We start from the raw sequence: 22,421 nt of genomic DNA, 5'->3' as shown, positions 1-22,421 counted from the left end.
AAATGTTAGAAGACCCTAAACATTAAAAATAAGAAAAAAAGTGGAAGAAATTTTCTTGTAGGAATCATGATTTTAGTTCCTAGTACAAAAAGTCTTGAATTCTTTCAGGAGTTTCTATGGAGACAGTAAAATATGACACAAGTGTGCAGATCAGAAAATATTAAGGAAAATGTGAATTTAGGAGACTTTATATCACCTTGGGGGTTAGGATTTCAACATACGAACTTTCAGGGGACACAAGCATTTAATCTATAGCAAGAAGCTAAGACACTGTATAAACACAGATAAAGTTATGGTGTGGACATAGCATCCAACATGGAACTGAATGCTAGGAAGGGAAATTACTATTTCCCAATGGAGCATGGAGAGGCTCTAATTAAAGATTATGCTGAATTCAAAGATATGTTTGAAATGAGGCCAGGAAAGTGGAATTTCATTGCAAGGGAGGGAGAAGAAATAGAGACACTGTGACAATGGACAACAGAGGAGGGGGAGGACAAAAAAGGAAAAAAACAGGCAGAAACACTGTGACAACGTACAACAAAGGGCAAAAAATAAAAAGAACTAGGCAAACAAAAAAAATCAAAATGAACATAAAATAAACAGGAATCAGATAGGATCAGATCTCAGAGGAAGGAAAGGGGTATAATTTCCTCCTACAAAGGGAAAGCTCTCATATGGGAAGGATATGGGGAGTAGCTGTTTAGGTTTCCTCACTCTCACACTGGGCACCTTCTCCTACTGACTAGAATATGGCTTCCTGGCCGCCCCCTTTGCTGGTTCTCTCACTCAGCTGGACAAGTCTAACTGTGGATTTTGTCTTCTATTGTCCACAGTTCTTCCCCACATTCCAACTTGGAGAGTATGTCTGGTGTGCTGGCTTGATACACTGTTCATGGGAAATTGACAGAAGACTTAGACACATCGAATTGGGCTGGGATGTGAAGATAGGAGAATGCTACATTGCAGGGACTATACGGTTTTCACATCAGCCAAGTAGAGGCTTTTCTCTCAGGAGAGAGAACATTATACACCGCTGTCTGGGGCCAGAGAAGGACCAGAGAGTCTACCACTTGAGAGCACTAGAGACTCTGAAGCTGAAAGAGAAAAGACCACTGACGGGATCCTTGGAGTCACACAGGGGATCCGTCCTCACCCATTGACACCAGGTTGCTGTACGTCTCCAATATCACATCCCGGTACAGGTCCTTCTGCTCAGGGGCCAGGAGCTGCCACTCCTCCCACGTGAAGGCCACAGTCACGTCCTCCAGTGTCACTGATTCCTGTCATAACACGGTCCTGTTTAATAGGAAGTATTTCCCTTTTATTGATATACAGAAAGGAAGTTATTCTGTTTACTTTCACCACATAGACAGCATCAATACGAGAAGTTCTTTAAAAAAAACACTGTAGTAGAAGGAAAATACTATTGGAATATTCTGTTATCATATATTCACTCTTCCATTTATTAGACAAATTAGACATTTCAATAATGCACAGCCATTAAATCCTCTTGCTAACCAAGAATCATATAAATAGGTGTGCAAATATATGCACACCTATTTGCCAAACACTATACACATGTGGGTGATATCAAGATTAGTAAAACATTATTACAATTCATTAAAGGCATGTTGCCTTTACTTAAGAAAAAAGAGACCTACTTGATTCAAGTATACATTTTAAAGAAAATATTCAAATGATTTTATATATGTGATAGATATATATCATATGAGTCAAATGATTACATATATACATATATATTTACATGAATAATCAATCTCTGGGCCCTCTCCTCCCTTCCCCAGAGTATAGGGGATGGGCTGAAAGTTCAAAGCCTCTAATCATGGCTTGGTCTCTTTGGTGAGCAGCCCCAACTCAGGAGCCCACTAAGAATCACCTCATTAGAACAAGACACTATCAGGAAATTCCAAGGAATTTAACAGCTCTGTGTAAGATGGTTCTATCACCCTTTCATTAAGGAAATAAAACACACACACACTCATATATATACATATACATATATATATATATATATACATATATGTATTATATATACTTTTATATATGGTATGTGAGATATATATTTATATATAGTATGTATAAATATAAATATAAATACTATAAAAGTAGCACAGACACACACAGTAGTCCTTGAAGAGGGACAGACTTACTTGAAAAACTGAGGGGAAAGTAACATTCATCAGGTCTGTCCCAGCAGCACAGGGCTCCTGGGCCTCCAAAGCTTCAGCCTCTCAACCAGACATATATGGGCCACCCCAGATACTGACCATATGACCCTATGTTAATTGTCAAACCTGGAAAAGACACCACCATTTACTGATGATATGCCAACTCCATCGTTAGCCCAATACAAATTCTTAAACTTGAGTTCGTTGACAAATACCACTGTTGTGGGCTGAACTGTGCCCCCGCCCCAATCCATATGTTCAAGTCATAAACCCTAGTACCTCAGAATGTGACTGTATTTGGACACAGGTTTGTAAAGAAGTAATTAAATTAAAATGAGGTCATTAGGGTGGGCCCTAATCCAATGGAACACACGTCCTTATAAGAGGGAATTTGGACATACACTGACACAGAAGGAAGATCCTGTGAAGACACAGGGAGAAGAACAGCCATCTACAAGCCGAGGAGAAAGATCTCAGGAAAAAACCAACCCTACTGCCACCTTGACCTCAAGACTTCTAGCCTCCAGAATTGTGAGAGAAAAAATGGCTGTTGTTTAAGCCACCCAGTCTGGGGTACTTTGTTATGACAGCCCTAGCCAACTAATAAAACCACCCCCAACTCCAGTTCTCTACTACACTGAGCCATACAAGACCCTAACCCCTGATCTAGTACCAGTTGTTGGCCTCATACAACTGCATACAGTCAGGGGTTACTGGTACCAAGGAAAAAGGAATGAGGCTTCAAGTGTATACAGTAAGTCCTCACTTAATGTCATCGATAGGTTATGTGACTTTAAGCAAAACAATATATAATAAAACCAATTTTTAGCAGACTATTTGACATAAACAAGAGTTAAATTCCCAATGTTATACCAAAAAACACTGAACAAAACGTTATTTGAGGTCCTGCTGTACAAATGTTTCCCTGTAATACATAAGATGGAAATGGATTATGTGAGAGAACTAAGTAATGCAGTCAGTATTTGTCAAACAGCACACTTAACTGATAGCTATAATTTTTATGAAAACGAGGGGTAAAGCAGAAGATACAGGTTGGTACACCCCTCTTAAAGATGGCAACCTGGAACTGTCTCTCCCATCAACATTTTTTATTTACCTGGGATGCCACCTCTGAGAGCTGAGTTCAGCACCTCGTCCTTAGGGCAGCCTGGGCAGCCCATTTGGGGACCCTGAATAATGATTTCAATTAACAAGACGCTATGACTGCCATGATAGGACATGCAGATTCACAAGACAAGAAGGGGAGAGGATCCCAAGTCTGAGGTGAAGAATCTACTTCTGATTTTTTGCTGCAGAGCACCTGTCCTGAAAGCATCCTGTTAGAGGCTATTGCTTTTCATATTTAGTTCACCAGAGTATCCTGTGTCTACAAGTATCCTAGTCCTCTACAGAGGGTCCCATTCCCACGACAGTGAGGAGTGATGAGGCTACATCGCTTGTCTCAATTCATCATGTCACAGGGGAGCCAGGATTTTTGAAATAGTGGTAGCTCTTAAAGGTGATAGACCTGTGGACAAATGTAAGGGTTCTTCTCTAAGACATCCAAAGGATCTCATCTTCACCCATCTCATGTACTCCATTTTTAGAGTGAAGTTATTTTCTTCCATTCATTGGACTTATTCTCCAGATCCTATTCATTCTCTGATCTGCCCATTTATATTCTGACAGGAGCCTCTATTCCGGATTTTTAAAAAAATGCTCCTTAAAATAGTAATCCTTAGAATTTCTTTCCAGTAGCTCGATTCCTTCAGTGACAAAAATAATTTTGATTTGATTAATCTATTAGGTCATTCATTCACCTTCATTCATCTTTCAAATCCACACATAATTCATTTCTATTTTGCTATGTACTGGAGAACATAAGGTTATCTATAAACCATATCAAAGAATTTATAATCTAAGTAGAAAGATGAACATTTTTAAAAAGCACCCATACTCTATTTTATGTACTTAAAATTAAGTGTACTCTTTCCCACTCCTCCTCCAAATAATAATGTGCCCGTTGAACAAGAAATTATCAGGATATTTTGTTCCTTATACTGTATGTCCCTTTCAACTAACATAGGTGTATACATCCTTTGACTGCATTTGCAGGAGGGTAAAATTTCTACATGCATGAAATCTACTTTTTTAAAAATTGCTAGCTCAAAGGTAGCAAGAACTTTTTATTTAGTCCATCACTGTCATCACTTATAGGTCCTAGAACAGTACCAGGTAAAGGAAACAGTTGTTAAAGTTTTCCTGAGTGGTGTGTGCACAGAATCGGAACTATATTCTAGGGCAAGAGAATGGCTGATAGGATATTCATGAGTTTTGAATTTTGTTTCTCTGGATGATATTTATAAAGTTAGCACATCCAAGCACGCTGTTATATGATTGAATTAAATGTATGTTTGCTTTTGAAGGACTTCCGAAATACAAACTGAGTAAATTGAGAACAGAAGAAATGGACAAGCTAACCATGTAATGTTCCTATATGGGAAAAAAAAAAAGCTCATGCCCCCCCAAAAGGGGGAGGTAAATTGTGTTATAACCAGTGATGTGTAACACAGACAACCTCCTTTAAATTGTCACTGACACATGAACTAGGAGTTTGATTCAAAATATAGTATCCTAAAATGTACACTATGTATGTTATCTGATTTATAATTATGTTAGAATTGTGGCAGAAATCCCTAAAATCTTCATGTTTACAGGTCTTATTTGCTTCATGCATTTTCTGACATTTTGCGGAAGATATTCCACAGTTAGTGTCTCCAGAGTTTTATTTCTAGGATTTCCTCTGCCAACTGATGAGGCAGAATGCACCCCTGACAACCCTGCCATATTCACTGCCATCAAAGATCCAACACTTTCTCTCTTGTGTGAACTCTGCCGCCTACTGAAGTCTTATTTCTGAAAAAGAGCTTTCCATGGTCATTATGTGTCTACCAACTATGAGCTCACTGCTATGCAACTTTTGAAGCACTGATAGGGCCTATCTTTCCACAAAAGGCTCTCACACTCTGTATGCAAACTTGTTTCAGTATATATTTATCAGCTGTATAATGAGCTCGATTTTATTCAAGGGTTTTCCACCTTGATTGTATCACAGTTTATATCTGTGTGTTTTTTGTGACATAAAATATGATGTAATTGGTCACTGAAGGCACTACTACAGTCACTGCATTCATAAGGTTTTTCTGTGCCAATTCTAGTATCTGCTGATGGTGCACCTCTGGTACTTGGACGCCCCACAGTGGTCACGTTCCCATCTGCTAGGAACCCACTGATACGTAACGAAGTCTGAGCCACCACAGAAGGCATCTGCACGGTCACAATACCAACAGAGTTTTTCTCCTGTACAGTATCACTTGAATGTGATGAACTGTGACTCTTAGAGAAAGGATTTTCCAACTTGACTGAACCTACACGTTTCTCTCTTGCATGCAGCATTCCCTTATGATACACAAGGCATGACAAGTGGGAGAAGGCTTTCCCACAATCAGAGCACCCATAGGGTCTCTCTCCTGTATGAGTTCTCCGATGTCTATTGAGGCACGACTTGTCTCTAAAGGCTTTCCCACAGTCACTGCATGTATAGGGTTTCTCTCCTGTGTGAATTCTCTGATGGTTAATAAGACCTGATTTGTGTGAACAGGATTTTCCACATTCAGTACACACAAAGGGAGTCTTTCCAGTGTGAAATCTCTGATGTGATATGAGGCAAGTTTTCTGGCTAAAGCCTTTCCCACACTCTGTGCATACGTAAGGTTTCTCCCCAGTGTGAGTTCGCTGATGTATAAGGAGATTGCCCTTCTGGATGAAGCCTTTTCCACATTCATTGCATATATAGGGTTTCTCTCCCGTATGTGTTCGCTGATGTACGATGAGATTGCCCTTTTGAATGAAGCCTTTCCCACAGTCACTGCATATGTACGACTTCTCTCCTGTATGAGTTTTCTGATGGGCGTTGAGCTGTGATTTCCAGCGGAATGTTTTGTCACACTCTGTGCATTCATAAGGTTTTTCTCCTGTATGAGTTCTCTGATGTTCAATGAGCCTGGACTTTCTGGAGAAGGCTTTGTCACACAGACTGCATCCATGAGGTTTCTCTCCTGTATGAACTCTCTGATGATTAATGAGCCGAGACTTCTTGATAAAAGCTTTCCCACAGTCATCACATACATAGGGTTTCTCTCCTGTGTGACTTTTCTGATGAGTCAGTAGTCGTGATTTCTTGGGGAAGGCTTTATTACATTCGGTGCACTCATACCGTTTCTCTCCTATATGAGTTTTCTGATGTTCGGTGAGCCTGGACTTCCTGGAGAAGGCTTTCCCACATATACTGCATCCATGAGGTTTCTCTCCTGTATGAACTCTCTGATGATTGATGAGGCGAGACTTCTTGATGAAGCCTTTCCCACATTCACTGCATACATGAGGTTTATCTATCTTTTCAGTTCTTTGATGCTTAATGAATTGTGAATTTCCACATTCAGGAATTTTAATTTCAGTATGAAATCGCTCATACTTTGTCTGGAGGAAGGATTTCACATCTCCATTAACCTCAACAGGGTTCTTTACTTCATAGCTTCCATTCCCATTGACAAAATTTATATTTGATTTCAACACTTTCCTGTGCATGTCAAATATATCATGATTTCGCCTTAAAGGAAAATTATTTTTACCCCGATAAACAATGTTTCCAAATGCTTTATGTTCATGGCATTGTTCCATTCTCTTTAGACATCTTCGATTTTGCAAGTGCCCCTGTAGATGACCAATATCTTTCTTGATTTCTAGGAAAGAAGAGAATAATGAATCTTTCCATGAGCTTGGTATAGAACAAAACTATTTCACAAACAGCTCTGTGTAGGCTGGACCTTTATTAACAACACTATAACCTCAGTTTAAAGAAATTCCAAGTGAATATGTTAGTTGTCACTTGCACACGGTTAAAATGCAATTACATAAACAAAGAAAATAAAAGGTGAAAATAGTCAGTATATAAACAGATTCATTCATTCAAAATGAGTAGATATAGATGTGGTTGCTTTCTAAATGTGACCTTATAAAGCATGCTAAGATAGTAAAATAAAATCAAGTTACTATTAGCACTCAATCACAGAAGATGGAGAGATATTTGTTTCAAAATGATGTGGGACACATCCACAAATCATTATTAAATTATGACTATGTACCAAGCACTGTGCTGGAGATGAGAATACAGAAACATTCCTTATTTTCACCAAGCATACATTCTAGTTAGGGAAAACTGAACAAGAAAGCAATGATGAAGAAGGCAGGTACAAATTGTGAAAAGCGATTTAAAGGGCCAATGGAGAACAAGGTGGAAGAAATCAGGATATAACCTGGAGAGAGAAAAAGACAAGGCTCACTCATGGTTTCAACACTGGGGGATTAATAAACATGAGGAATCAGATATTATTCTTAATTATTTGACTTGGCCTACTGGATAGGTGGGTAGTGCCTTTTAATGACATGGGGGAGATCAAGTGTGTATTTCAAAGCATATCAACCTTCAAATGGGTTTTAGAAATCCAATGCAGACATGAAGATATTGACTAGGTATAGAAATCTTGAAAAAGGGCTTAAATGAAGATAACAATGTGGAAATCATTAGTATACGAACATTACATAAGGACCGAGGACTGGATGAGATCATGTTTGGGAAAAATGTATAGGCTGAAAGAAGATGAAGGCATGAAACCAAATTTATAGTTATTATAACATTAAGAGTTTAGATTTTAAAATGCCCACTAGGAGCACCAAACACTGTCTCTACTGACAAGGGAAATAAGCCTTCTTACTCTGAGGAAACAGCAAGAGTTTTAGAAGATATGTGCCAGGAATGAGGGCCAAAGACCAAACATGTATTTCTTATGTCACATGATCACACTAGGGAACCGTCACCTTTTCCAGTCACACTTTGCATGGGTAATATTTAAAATGCTCCCATTTCAATGTAATGATACCCCCAAACCTACTCCTAGCTAGTAACAGCATCTTCTTTCAAAATTCTACATGGACATCTTGGTTTCATCATTTAAGGGGTCCTAAAGGATTACACTTCCAATCCTGGGCCAGGACTCTTGGCAGTTTTACCTTCCATTTTTCTTTTCTAGGATAAAGAATGTTTTCTAGAACTACTGGATGTACTTTACTATTGTTACACTGCTGCCACCCAGTTATAAATTAAGACTACTCATCCAAGAATAATACAAATCCAACTTCCAACCCCACCATTCTACCTCAATTACTAACAAAGTCCACAAGAGCTAAACTGGAAATCAAAATTATATTACCAAGAATTATCTCATTTATCCATGGTCTCACTCCACTAGTTCTCCTACACATACCTTCTGAAATTGGCCTTCATGTGGCCAGTTTCAGGTCAATCCTGACAGTCCCCACATGGCTCTGCATATTTCCAACTTCATACCTTCATTCTTTGTCTTTCACCATCTTTATTTGAATCCTAGATATGCCTCCTGTATACCATGCTATCATTCCCCCATTCTATGTCACTGTAAGCTCTGTTTCCCTTAAATTTCTAACATATTCCCCATCTTTACTGTTCATTTTGACAACTAACTTCACAGAGCCCTGAATTATAGCAAAAGATGCCTCATTCAAAAGCTAAAGTCCTTTGTAGTCACACAACAGCCTAGCCAAATGTCCCTTCATGTCTTTCCTTAAGGAAAGAAGAGTCTGTGAGACTGTGCCTTTCTGGGACTGTGTTCCATCCTTGTGTTTACACCTTATGTCTTTCTGTCTGGTCCCCAAAAGATGGTTTGCAGCCAAAGATGGGTAAGATATCTCAGAGGAGATACAACCTAAGCCAGGCGGAACCGAGTGGGGACCCCCAATGAGCTGCCTTGGACAGGTATGGGAAGGGGCCTTGCCTCCCCTTCCCCCTGCTTGGGAAAGTCTATTGCCAGCTCTGACTTTCCTCTTGCACCTGTTTCCACTTCTCTCAACAGAGTTGTTACAATGTGAAAGACTTGATCCTGAAAAGGTACATACTTTAGGTACAAAACATCCTGGGACCTTGTGCTTCAGCTGTTTACAGACAAAGGGTGATTGGAACAAACATTTTCTGTTATGAAGTCTGAGCCTCACAGACCATGTAAGAAACAATGTTGCTTTCCTGTAGTTGCTTTCTTATAGTTGTAGACCTATCAATAAAAACCTCCAGCCAGCTTTATTCTGGGCTCCAGACCTCTGAGACTGAGAGACCCCTGGCCTTCGGAGAGATTTAACTGCATTAAGTCTCTCTTTGTTTCTTGCTTAAAAACTTAACCCAAACCGCCCCTTCTTGCACCCTCACTGCCCTTGTTGCGATATGTTACATGAAGATTTCTCCTCTATTTGTTACCAAAATCTTATTCCTAGAATGCATTGCTTTATTTTTCATCCAATTCAATTTTTTCTAGCACATACTGGGATTGTGGTTCACCAACCAGCCTCACGTGGGCCTACTTACAGCATTATACATAGAGTAGCCCAAGCCATTACCCCAAATCTAACAAAACACACTCTCAGAAGAAGAGGCCTTGGTACCTGTATTAAGAAACCACGCATTTAACAAATATTCTTTGATTGCTATGTAGGTGACCAAGGCTCTTCTTAACCTGTACTCACACCAAAGGAGATCTTTCCCTAGTCCTCAACATTCCCTGAATTCCTCGAGTATATCCAAATGCAGCACAGTGCACCATTTGGATGTCAACAAGCACATCTAAATTACGATGTGCAAAATAAAACTCCTGATTTCTCAACCCACATCTCCTTCTCCACACATCATCTTCATCTTACAAATGGCAACTCCAAGGCTCCTAGGATTCATGCCAGAAACCCTACCATCATCCTTCATTTATATTTTTCTCACACCCTTCATCTACTTCAATAGGAAATCAATTTTTCCCTCCCTTATCAATATATTCCAAAGCTGACCATCCCTCAACTCTCTACCCAGGTTGAAGACAAGGATTCTTATAGTCTTATACTATAGCAAATAGGTTCCCAATTGGATTTTAGGCTTCGACCTATGCCTGCTACTGTCCACTTTCTACAAAGTAGTCACTGGGATCATTTTAAATGTAAATGATATTGCATCACTTCTCTAATGAAAACTACCTGATGTTTTCTCATCTCATTTTAAAATATCAAGTCCCTGAAATGCCCTTGAAAGGTCCAAAGGACCTGTCAACTCCAAAATCTAGCTACTACCACATCGTGCTTATCTATTATCTCCATCCACTGTCCCCTTACTCACTCCACTGTATTCACACAGGCTTCCTTCAAACATGCTCCTGCCTAGGGTCCTTGAACTTGTTATTTTGTCTACTATGGAACACAATTCATCTAAGGGACCTTATCCCATCTCTCATATAGCTGCTTAAAGGCATCTTATGAAAGAGGCATTCCCTTTCCTAAATGAGCTAAGATTAGAGAACCTAAGCTAGAATCCTTGTTGAAGAGCAGTTCCCAGGTTTCTCACATATTATTCAATTTTGCCATTTCACTGATCTTCACAGCACTTTTCACTGCTAGACATCATATTTATATATATTTTGATGAATTTTGTGTCTCCTCCTTTTAGAATATAATCTCCAAGAAGAATTCTGCTGTTGGTGGTGTTCATGGCTGTCAGCACCAGTGTGTAAGAGGCAATCCAAAAAAAACATTGAAGGCAATCAAATGATATTTAAAGCAATGGACCAAAGAAAGATTCTCATGCATGGAAAATATTGGGGGAGGGGGCTGGCTCAGTGGCTCAGGTGGTTGGAGCGTCATGCTCCTAACACCATGATCACCAGTTTGATTCCCACATGGGCCAGTGAGCTGCGCCCTCTACAGCTAAGGGTGTGAACAACAGCTCTCCCTGGAGCTGGGCTGCCCGTGAGCAGCCGGAGCTCAGCGTGACCTGCTGTGGGCTGCCGTGTGCTACAGTGGGCTGCCGAGGGCTTCCAGAAATGGCCAGTGGCCAGTGTGAGTGGCCGGCTGCCAGCATGGGCTACTGTGTGCTGCTATGGGCTACCGTGTGCTGCCAGGAACCGCGAGTGGCCAGCCTGAGTGGCCAGCAACCAGCATGAGTGGTGAGCAGCCATCGTGAGCAGCCAGCAGCCAGCGAGAGCTGCTGTGAGCTGCTGTGAGCAGGCAACATACGACCAGCCACCGACCTCCTCAGGTGGGGGGAGCGCAAGGCTCATAATACCAGTATGGGTCAGGGAGCTGTATCCTACACAACTAGACTGAGAAACAACGGCTGGAACCGGAGTGGGGATGGGGGAGGCAGAAGAAGGGGGAAAAAATTGGGGAGACATCTTTAAACATAGTTGACCCTGAGTTTAGGAAAAGGAAAGCAAGTTTTGCATAAGCAAGATGATACTATATCATGGATGTCACTGACAAAAGAGAAATTTCCATCTTACATGATTGGCAATATGATTAATTGGGACTTAATGTAATCAGATTACCATAAGAAAAAGGAGGAAAGCTTTTAAGGGAATGAATCCAGCAATATCATTTAAAATAAACTAAAATAATGATCAGAGTTAACAATTATACAAGAAAATTGAAGCAAAGCAGACATGAAGTTTAATGATGTGGTTTAGGTGGGAACAGAGAATGAGAAATTCTAAGAAATCAACAGGAATAGCAAAGATTTTAAATAAGGAACCTGAGGAGGTAGGGAAAGATCTAGGAAAAAACACACTTCACCTGCCCCCGGATTCCTGGCACAGAGCTCCTAAAACTCTCACAATTTCCTAAGTGGTAGAACACTAGAAACATTTTTTTGTTCTAATATTTTGTCCTTAACCCTGGTCCCTGACAGAGTTCGCAAATCCCTTAGAATTTCCTAGGTGACAGGAGTGTCATTTGTTCTAATAAGGCGATTCTGGGTCAGCTCCTAGTCACCAAAAAGGCCAAGCTATTATTAGATGCTTGGAACTTTCAGCCCCACCCCCATTCTCAGGAGAGGGGAGAGGGGCTGCAAATGGAGCTCATGGATCCATCATACCTACATGAGGAAGCCTCCAAAGAAATCCCAAAGGTACGGTGTTTAGAGAGCTTCCAGGTTGGTGAACACATGGAGGTTGGGGAGAGTAACATTCAGAGAGGGCATGGAAGCTCTGTGCCCTTTCCCCATACCTTACACTACGCGTCTCTTCCATGTAGCTGTTCCTGAGTTGTATCCTTTTATAATAAACTGGGATTTAGTAAGTAAAATGTTTCTGACTTCTGTGAGCCATTCTAGCAAATTAGTCGACCCCAGTGAGGGAGTCTTGGGAACCTCTGATTTATAGCTGCTTGATCAGAAGCACACGTGACAAACTGGAACTGTGATTGGCATATGAAGTAGAGGCAGGGATTATCTTGCAAGACTGAGCCCTTAGCCTGTAGGATCTGACACTATCTATAGGCAGCTAGTGTCAGAATTGAGAGTTAAATTGTAGGACACACAGCAGGTGTCACAGAGAATTACTTGTTGTGGAGGAAAACTCTCAGACATCTGGCTTCAGAAGTGTTGAGTGTGGCAGTGGTGTGAGTGTAAAGGAGAAACACAGAGGACTGAGATTTTTCCAACATAGCCAGAATATATATCAATAATAGAAGGTACTATAGAATGAACGTTTCTATCCCCCCAAATTTATACATTGAAATCCTAACTCCCAAAGATGGGGGTGGATGTTAGGAAGGGAAATCAATATTATCGAAAGGGGCAAGAAGGTTTAGTAGTCAGAAGAGAGTGCTAAAATCAAATGTCTTTCCTTGGAGAGAGGCATGGAAGGTGAATTTCAAAGCAAGAAAAGTAGACAGGACAGGCAGTGATACAGTGCTGGGAAAAGAAGGATGTTAAGATTTGAGAACTCTAAGAAGAAACCTAGAGGGGGAAAAAAAAATATCAAGACCTAGATGAAATGAAAGGGATCAAATTCAAGAAGAGATGTGTTCCCCTAAACACCTAAAAGAAAAAGTGCTCTTTTGTAGGAGATTGGTGGGCACTCTGTTCACATGTCCTCAGACACTCTCACAGCTGTGACACCTCTGAACAACTAGAATATGACTTTCTCAGCCGCCCTCCGTGCTCATTCTCTCTCACTCACCTGAACAGATTTGACTGTGGGCTTCACCTTCTATGGCCCATGGTGCCCCTCCTTCCAATCTGGAGACAGCATCTGGCTTGCTGACTTGATACCCTGTTCATGGGAAGTGACAGAAGAGGCAGGCACTTTGAATTTGGTTGTGGTCTGCCAATATAGAAGAATGTTATAGTTTAGAAACTATGCAACTTGTAGGATAGCACAGTAAAGGCTTTTCAATGAGGAAGGGCACATTATACCCTCTATTCTGGGACCAGAGAGGGGACTGAGATTCATCTACTACTTCAGAGTACCACAGGCACGCCAAAGCTTTCTGAAGCTGAAACGGGAAAGGCCACTGACTGGGGACCCTCTGAGTGACACAGGGGAGCCGTCCTCACCCACTGACACCAGGTTGCTGTAGTTCTCCAACATCACATCCCGGTACAGGTCCTTCTGCTCAGGGGCCAGGAGCTGCCACTCCTCCCACGTGAAGGCCACAGTCACGTCCTCCAGTGTCACTGATTCCTGTCATAACACACTCCTGTTTAAACTGACTGTTTCTCTAGTTACTGAAAGAGAAGGAACGTGAAGGAAGGAAGTTGTTCTGCTCGTTTTTACCATATAGGCTACATCTATCCACTTAAGTGTTGATTTTTTTAAAACTACATTGTTATAGAACCAAAATCTATCCATATCCACAGTCAACCTCTAGCAATATATTCTGTAATCATGCAGTCAACCATCATTCAACGAATGAGAAGTTTATGTAATAGTCAGAAACACTTGCAAAATATATATTTGAAGAACTTGCTACATATATATCAAATTATATATATCAAACATATATATAATTTTTGAAGTAGGCACATATTTGCCAGGCATTAAATATATTCTATTATTTCAGGATTAATAAACCATATTCCTACATTCACCATCAATCTTGATTACCATTATCAGAATCAACCATGCAGAAAATTCAGATAAAGATATGACGTAATATTAAGAAAGTATATTTTATACATTAGAAGGAATAAAAGCATCTTTCCAAAACATTTAAAAAAAACAAGAGACTATTAAAGATCATTAAGGAGACTAAAAAAATAAATAGCCTCCAAAAAGCACATACATATAGTCACGTGATGCAAAACAACATTTTGGTCAATGATGGGCAGCATATACGACACTGGTATACCATACAGCCTAGATGTGCGGTGGACAATACCATCCAGGTTCGTGTAAGTGCACTCTGAGGTGTTCACACAATGATGATGTCACCTAATGACACAGTTCTCAGAACACATCCTTGTCATTAAGCAGCACATGACTGTACATATATGTAATTTACATTTACAGTACCAGGTAGATTCACAGCATATCAAATACATTAAAGATGTAATGAACTGGAAAGGAGACCTCAGAAATAAAAAAAAAAAAAATCACTCAAAATGCAGCAAAAGGACATAGTAACAGAATACACAAAGACAGAATAATAAATGTAGAGGCTAGAGTGAGGTCTAACATTTACCAATCCAGTTTACGAAAGAATAAATACAGTGACGGAAAGGTACTATCCAACAATCTAAGGGCTGAGACAGATGAATCTGTAAATATCTATACAGACATACATGTACATACAGGTACAGTAACAGGAAATACACACTACTGCTCTTTTGTTAAGCTACACTACCCCTTAGGGAAGAAGCATTAAGAGGAACCTTACTTTTTCACTATATGTATTAATACTTTGCGGTCACTGGAGTTTTAAAAATGTATCCATGTACATTTGTATGATTAATTTTTGTAAAGGTAATAAAAGAGGCAAAAAGAAGTGGCTTTGAACACAAAGAAGGAGAGTGTATTATCTTAGAAAGGGGGACGCTCTGAAGCAAATCCTTTGGGACCCCAACAACTTAGCAGACAACAGTACTTTGAACTCCCTACTGCCAAACCCGATCTCAAACACCTGTTTACACAGAACCTTTGAATGTCATGCAATCCTTCCACTTTCTTAGGTTATCTAGGTTTCTTTCCTAGATTAACCCTGACTGCCACAAGGCTGGGTCCATGCGTCACCCTGCTGTGTCTCATGAAGAACTGTGCCCACTGAGTTCTCATGGTCTATTCACAAAGGGGTCTCTGAGGAGCCCTACTTTTGCATTTATGAGAAAGCTGAAGTTAAGGACACTGTCTACCATCTCTAGAACCATAAAAAAATGTACTACTATCTAAGAGTCAGGAAATATATAGTGACATTCTCTAAGAAACTGGTCTGCTTTCTCATCAGAGTCAGTGCATAGCCTGTCATCGTCATGACTCTCTGGTTGTGATGGCTGTCAGAGACATTACATTGAAGGTGACAGCTAATATAACCCCTAGGATGCTCCAGTCAACGTTGATCCAATATTAGTCATTTAGGGCAAGTCCCAGGAAAAACATAGTAATTCGGATCCTACTTTGCTTTGATGATGAAATTAGAGTCTAAACTTATTTCTGCACAAATCCTACTTGACCAATTTAAACTTCTCCATTTAATTCAATCATGTTTTCTAATGGTCCAGAAATCAATCACAGAATGAAAGAAAGAATAAAACAAACCAAAAGTCACCTGATCCTGAATCATTTTCTTCTGTTATTGAGAAATGGTTAGTAATGAGGATATCGTTTCTTGTCTCTTCCTGAACTGTCCTAAATTTCGGTTAGAAATCTTAGTCTCCAGTCAGTGGTATCCCCACAAATGATGACATTCAAGTACTGAAATCTCCGCCTCTTCACTTGATGTGTTTTGTTCCTGGAGCCAGGACCTGCGGGCTGAAAAGTAAATTCACATTGAGTGGACACTTCTTCTTGGTCCAGATGTTGTAACTGCTGTTGCTCACCTGATTTCAAGGCCATCTGTTCCGTTATTTGAATCTCCAGAGGCAATTACAGTCTGGAGCAATAAAACATAAAATTCTGAATCTGTGGGCAGTATGTCTTTCTTCTGTGAAGTGGAAGTGGGGTGACTGTGAAAGAGATGATAAGGGAGAACCAACAGCACATGATGCCCCTGCCTTCTCACACACATCAGTTTTTGAAGAGACAACTTATAAAAGGCAAAGATTTGGACATCTATTTCTTTGAAACCGTATGTCCTCATGTACCTTTTCAGAAGTCTGTTTACAACTCATGTGTAAATACAACTCAGTGTGAAGACAAATGTACCTAAGCCAAGCATTACCCAACAGACCATTTTCACTAATCATTATGTGAAAGAAACAAAGTCAAACCAACAGAAACAAAATTAAAGTATATAGACCAAGGCTGTTATTTGTGGGTATATACACACACACTTAGTGAAAGTACAAAAGCATGCATTATATAAAACCAGTTCAAGAAAGTGATTGTCTCTGGGGAGGGAAGGGAGATGGGCTAGAAGACATCATTTATGTTACATTTGGATCAGTTTACCAATGAAAAAAAAATGTACATAATAGAGGAAAATCCCACTGAGTGAAGATGGCAGAGTAGGCAGCTGCAAGGGTCCAACCACCACAGTAACATCAAAAAAAAAGGAAAGAAAATCAAGTGAAAACTTTCAACATCGAAAACAAAACACAAACTCTGAAAAACAGTCAAAGGTTTATAGCAACAGAGTGAACACTGAAACAAGAAAAAGGCAACTTAAAAATGGTAGGAAAGCTAATGTTGCAACAACTATGTATAGTGCCAGGTGGATTCTAGGGTAATCGGAGATCACTGCATAAATTACATAAATGTCTAGCCATCATGCCGTACACCTGAAAATAATATAAAATAATACTGAATGTCAACTGTAACTGGAAAAAAAATTTAAAAATAATATATCCTAATTATAAGGGAAAAAATGGTAGGAAGGCTCTGTGCCATATTTATTTGTCCTTGCTTCACACCCCTCCCCAGTTTGGTGGTGGTCTTAAAGATGGGCAGCCAGACATCCCAATGCGGGACCCTGGTTCCTGGCTGAGTTTGTCTGTTCTAACCTAGAACAGGGGCCTATCTGAAGAACCAATGCAATGTGTTCATCTCTGTTTCACCTAATTCGGAACTCACTCAGAGAGGAAAAACAATGGGCATTTCTCAAAAGCACTGTAAAGTGGACAAACTCACAGCTGCCTGGAGCAAAAGATCACAGTTGAGGGAGAGCCAAAAGTTTGAAAGTAAAAGTAGGTCATTTAAAAGCATATACTGTGGAATTTATAAAGCCACGTACATGCACAGGGCAGGACCCCTGCTCAGAAAAGACTCAAGAAGACCCTAAGCTTTCCCTCTGGTCATTTCTACACTCAGTGGAAGCAAGAAATGAAGGCTAAGGCAGAGCTGTAAACAACCTGGCTAAGCACTGAAGGAGCACCCCACGACACAACACACAACCATGAACACATTATACTAAGTGAAAGAAGTCAGACATGAAAATTAACATAGTCTATGATTGCACCATATGAAATATCCACAATAGGTAAATCCATAAAGACAGAAAGCAGATTGGTGGTTGCCAGGATCTAGAAGGGAGAATGTGGAATGACTGCTTAATTAATACAGGTTTTTATTGGGGTTGATGAAAATGTTCTGGTGGCTACACAGAAGTGATGGCTACACAACATTATGAATATGCTAAAAGCCACTGAATTGACTTTAAAATGTTTAATTTTTAAAAATGGGCAGAGGACATGGAGATATTTCTCTAAAGAGGACATACAGATGGCCAACAGACACATGAAGAAATACTCAACCTCACTAATCATTAGAGAAATGCAGATAAAAACCACAATGAGACACCACCTCACCCCAGTCAAAATGGCTATCATCAATATATCAACAAACAAGTGCTGGCGAGGAGGTGGAGAAAAGGGAATGCTTGTGCACTGTTGGTGGTATTGCAGATTGGTGCAGCCGTATGGAAAACAGTATGGAGGTATCTCAAAAATTTGAAAATAGAACTACCTTATGATCCAGTAATTCTACTCCTAGGTATCTATCCGGAGAAATCCAAAACTCCAATTCGAAAAAATATATGCACCCCTGTTTACTACAGCACTATTCACAATAGCCAAGATGTGGAAGCAACCAAAATGCGCATCGGTAGACAGCTGGACTAAGAAACTGTGGTACATTTATACAATAGAGTATTGTGCAGCCATAAAGAATGAAATCTTACCATTTGCAACGATATGGATGGACCTAGACAACATTATGCTAAGTGAAATAAGTCAGAAAGAGAAAGACAAATACCATATGATCTCACTTATATGTGGAATCTAAAGAACAGAATAAGTGAGCAAACTAAACAGAAACAGTCTCAGAGACATAGAGGAAAAACTGAGGGTTGCTAGATGGGAGGCGGGTGGGGATTAGATGCAAGGGAGAACGTGAGGGGATTAGAAAGCACAATTTAGTAGCCACAGCATTGCCATGGGGATATGAAAGACAGTTTGGGGAATATAATCAATAATAATGTAAAGATTTTGTAGGGTGTCAGATAGGCACTTGTTTAATTAGGGAGGCCACTTCATGGACGGTGTAGATGCCTGATCACTGCGTTGTACACAGGAAGCTGAATAATATTGAATGTCAACTATAATTTAATATATATGTCTATATATAATCACAGGATATGGAGTACAGCATAGGGAATAGAGTCAACGGAATTGTAACAGCTATATACGATGTCAGAGGGGTAATAGATTGGGGGAGGGGGTTATCACTTTGGGAGGGGTGTGAATGTCTATTACATTGTTTTGTACACCTGAAACTAATATAAATAAATAAATAAAATGCTTAATTTTGTTTTGTGAATTTCACCTCAATAAAAAAATCAAATATGTCCAGCACAACAATATAAGTACTTTCTTTAAAACCAAACGCAAGGATAGGATGAGCAGTATCACTACCACGATCTATAACAATTCTGGAAATGAAACCCCACTAACTTGATAAAGAACCAAGTAAGAATAATCAATATTAGAGAAGAGAAAGCAAAGTATAAGAAGTTCCCCAACATCATGAAGCAAGAGTCAGAGTTTCAGAGATTTAAGTGAACATATATCAAAAGTAAATTTTTAGTCAGGTGAGTAATTACGGAATTTATATCTAAAAATTGGTAACATTCCAAAGCACACACTTCTTATAGCACTGCTACATGACTGACTATTTTGGGGAACAGTTTAACAATTTGTATTGAATACTTTCAATAGAGATACGGTATTACCAGTGGATTTTTCCACTTCTACGAATTTTTGCAAAAAGAAAATAATAATAATAATGGCATACACATCAAAGCATACACATTATACACATAATATTATAGATGTAAAAATATTATTTAGGTCTATAATAGAGGATTAATTGAATGACTTAAGAGTACACACATCTAATGAAATACTATGTAGCTATTAAAAAGGCTAACAATCTCTATTTGGTGAAAAGACATAAAACCAAAATTAGGTATCACATAAACACATAAAAAGATATTCACCATCATTAGTCTTCAGAAAAATGCAAATCAAAACCACAAGTAAGCTACCACTTCACACCACTTATAATAACTATAATAAAAACATGAAAATAAACAGTGTTCATGAATATGGGGAGGAACTGGAACCCTCATTCACTGCTGATGGAAATGTACAATAGGGCAGTCACTTTGTAAATCAGTCTGGCAGTTTCTCAAACGATTAAACATATTAATCACATGACCCAGAAATTCCACTCCAGATATATGTTCAAGAGAAGTAAAAACATGTCCACACAAAAGCTTGTACATATGTGGGCAGCCGGTTAGCTCAGTTGGTTAGAGCACGTGGCTAGTACTAACACAAGGGTTGCCGGTTCGATCCTGGCATAGGCCACTGTGAGCCTCCTTAAAAAGATAGAAAACAGAAAAAAAAGTGACTACTGAATTATTCAAATACTTAAATTCTATCTAAATGAATGCACATATTGAGTGATTCCAGTCATAATGCCATGGGTTTGCCTCAGTATATGATTAACAGAAATTTTTAAAAAATAATAATATAAAGAAAAAATTTTGTTTGTTATGAATGTTTATGTTATGAAGTTAAATGAAGCAGCAAATTATGCCAATGTTTCAGCAATTCATTGGAATTGTGAAAATGAAGCATAGAAAAATGAAGACAAAATGAAAATATATGAAAAATTCAACAAATGTTACCATTGGGAAACAGAACGGAGATAACAGAAATGTCATTTTAATTGTATTAGAATGATACTGAAGGGCAGGCAGGTGGCTCAGGTGGTTGGAACGCTGTGCTCCTTACGCCTAGGTCACTGGTTTGATTCCCACATGCACCAATGTACAGCGCCCTCTACAGCTACGATTGTGAACAACAGCTCTCCCTGGACCTGGGCTGCTGTGAGCAGCCAGAGGTTGGCGTGAGCTGCAGTGGGCTGCTGTGAGCCGCTGACTGGAGACCCACTGCCTCGGGGCGGGGGGAAGGGAGGGGCAAGGCTCATAATACCACCAGCATGGGCCAGGGAGCTGTGTCCTACACAACTAGACTGAGGAACAACAGCTTGAACCGTAGTGGGGGGGGAGGCAGAAGAAGGGGGTAAAAAAGATAAGGAAAGGAAACGTTTACAAATGTGTAGTACACACACAGTAAGCTTGCAGGAACGGCAAAATCCTCATCTTTATATAGAAACCTGACCGTTTTAGATATGCTTAATCCTCCATCTCCAACAAAGTTTTCATACCTACCGGGTAAAGATGAAGAGGCAATGTGCGAAGACAGATTTGCAAACTATGCCTTGAAGAACTGAAGAGGAAGGTAAGTTTGAACGTCAACCCAGCCACCAACCAGCTTCAACTCTCACAGACCGCTCAATGACTGACACACCTGGACCTTCCCAAACACTGATCGCTCCCCATCAGAATAATCCTGAGACCTGGACCAGACCACAGGTTAGCTGACTACGACCCCCACACCTGTCATTGAGTCGCATCTTACATCCCGAGTCCGAACAGACACTGCTTTGTCAAAAACCAGTTCCTGCCACAGTCCTCAGTCACAGACACCAAGCCCTGATCACGGACTTTCAATCGTTGATCTAGAAAGGCCTTTCATCGCTGACCACCAGAATCCCTCAGGACTGACTCCAAAGGCACCTCAGCCACAGACATCCCCCTGACCACCTCCCGCTTGCTTCCTCTCCCCCGACGAACCCACGGTTCCCCCCAACCCGACACCCAGACACCTTGATCCTCTCATTCTGTTCCACGGCGAGTTCCACACACAGATGGGGTTTTCCCGTGACCCCACCGCGACCTTCTAGGAGCTGCACTTCCGCGAATTTTTTTCGGTATGCATCCCCGCCCAGTCTCAGCACCCTACGGTGGCCGAGGAGGCTCGGAGGCGTGTTTGCAAAGAAAACAGGGATTTCCTGTTTCCGCGGAGGAAACATGTCTACGACCATCTCTCCACGGATCTCGGGAGCAGCCATCTTTCAACACTTGACGTACAGATGGTAAAGGGGCCGTTTAGACCTGAGTATGTAAAGAAGGCTGGGAACGGTGAAAAGCCACCAAAACCCAGCGGCGCAAACTGCATTGATTTTCAGAAGCTCGAGCTCACACGAGACTAATAGGGGCTGGGCAACGTCCACCTTAGCAGGCTGGGGAGAAAAGTAATCCAGTTTGCACAATGCAAGATTTGGAAACGATACAGTTGGGCGCAGCCATCTTAGAAGTTAGGCGTCCGTACAAAAAAAAAAAAAAACAGAGGCAAAAGAACTACTGTACAGGTCGAAAGGCAAATAAATACCTTAAGATTGCCTCTGGCTGGATGTGGAGGATAGGAGGAAAATTTGGGGCACGCTATGGGGATAATGCCATCAAATGAAGTAAAACAGGGATGAAGAAAAGTAGCTTACCTTTGGGGGTGGGACATGGTTACAGCCCAGTAACTGACAGGAGCCAATGGGAAGAAGGAATCTGATGACTAGCCGGAGAGTTTTTCCACAAGTGGTTAGAATTGTTCATTCTCTTTGATTTGACAATTCCAATTCTACTTTCTTCACTAGAAATTACGTGTGAAAATACAGAGTTGAGATAAAGCCTGCACAAAAATTTCTGCCAACA

General features: G+C 40.3%; 1 protein-coding gene across 1 annotated transcript; it reads right to left on the bottom strand.

The window, feature by feature from the left end:
• Positions 1-3,203: 3,203 nt before the first annotated feature.
• On the bottom strand, positions 3,204-21,784 carry ZNF613 (zinc finger protein 613; the record flags this gene model as incomplete). The annotated part of the gene is made up of 4 exons (XM_081031544.1): positions 3,204-6,994; positions 13,331-13,423; positions 13,708-13,834; positions 21,539-21,784. 4 exons carry the CDS (start codon positions 21,782-21,784, stop codon positions 5,277-5,279), a joined length of 2,184 nt encoding a protein of 727 aa, XP_080887670.1. The 3' UTR covers positions 3,204-5,276.
• Positions 21,785-22,421: the final 637 nt, after the last annotated feature.

This window comes from Rhinolophus hipposideros (assembly GCF_964194185.1).
Source record: "Rhinolophus hipposideros genome assembly, chromosome: 21".
NCBI classification, from domain to species: domain Eukaryota; kingdom Metazoa; phylum Chordata; class Mammalia; order Chiroptera; family Rhinolophidae; genus Rhinolophus; species Rhinolophus hipposideros.
This window is presented reverse-complemented; position numbering and strand designations above follow the sequence as displayed.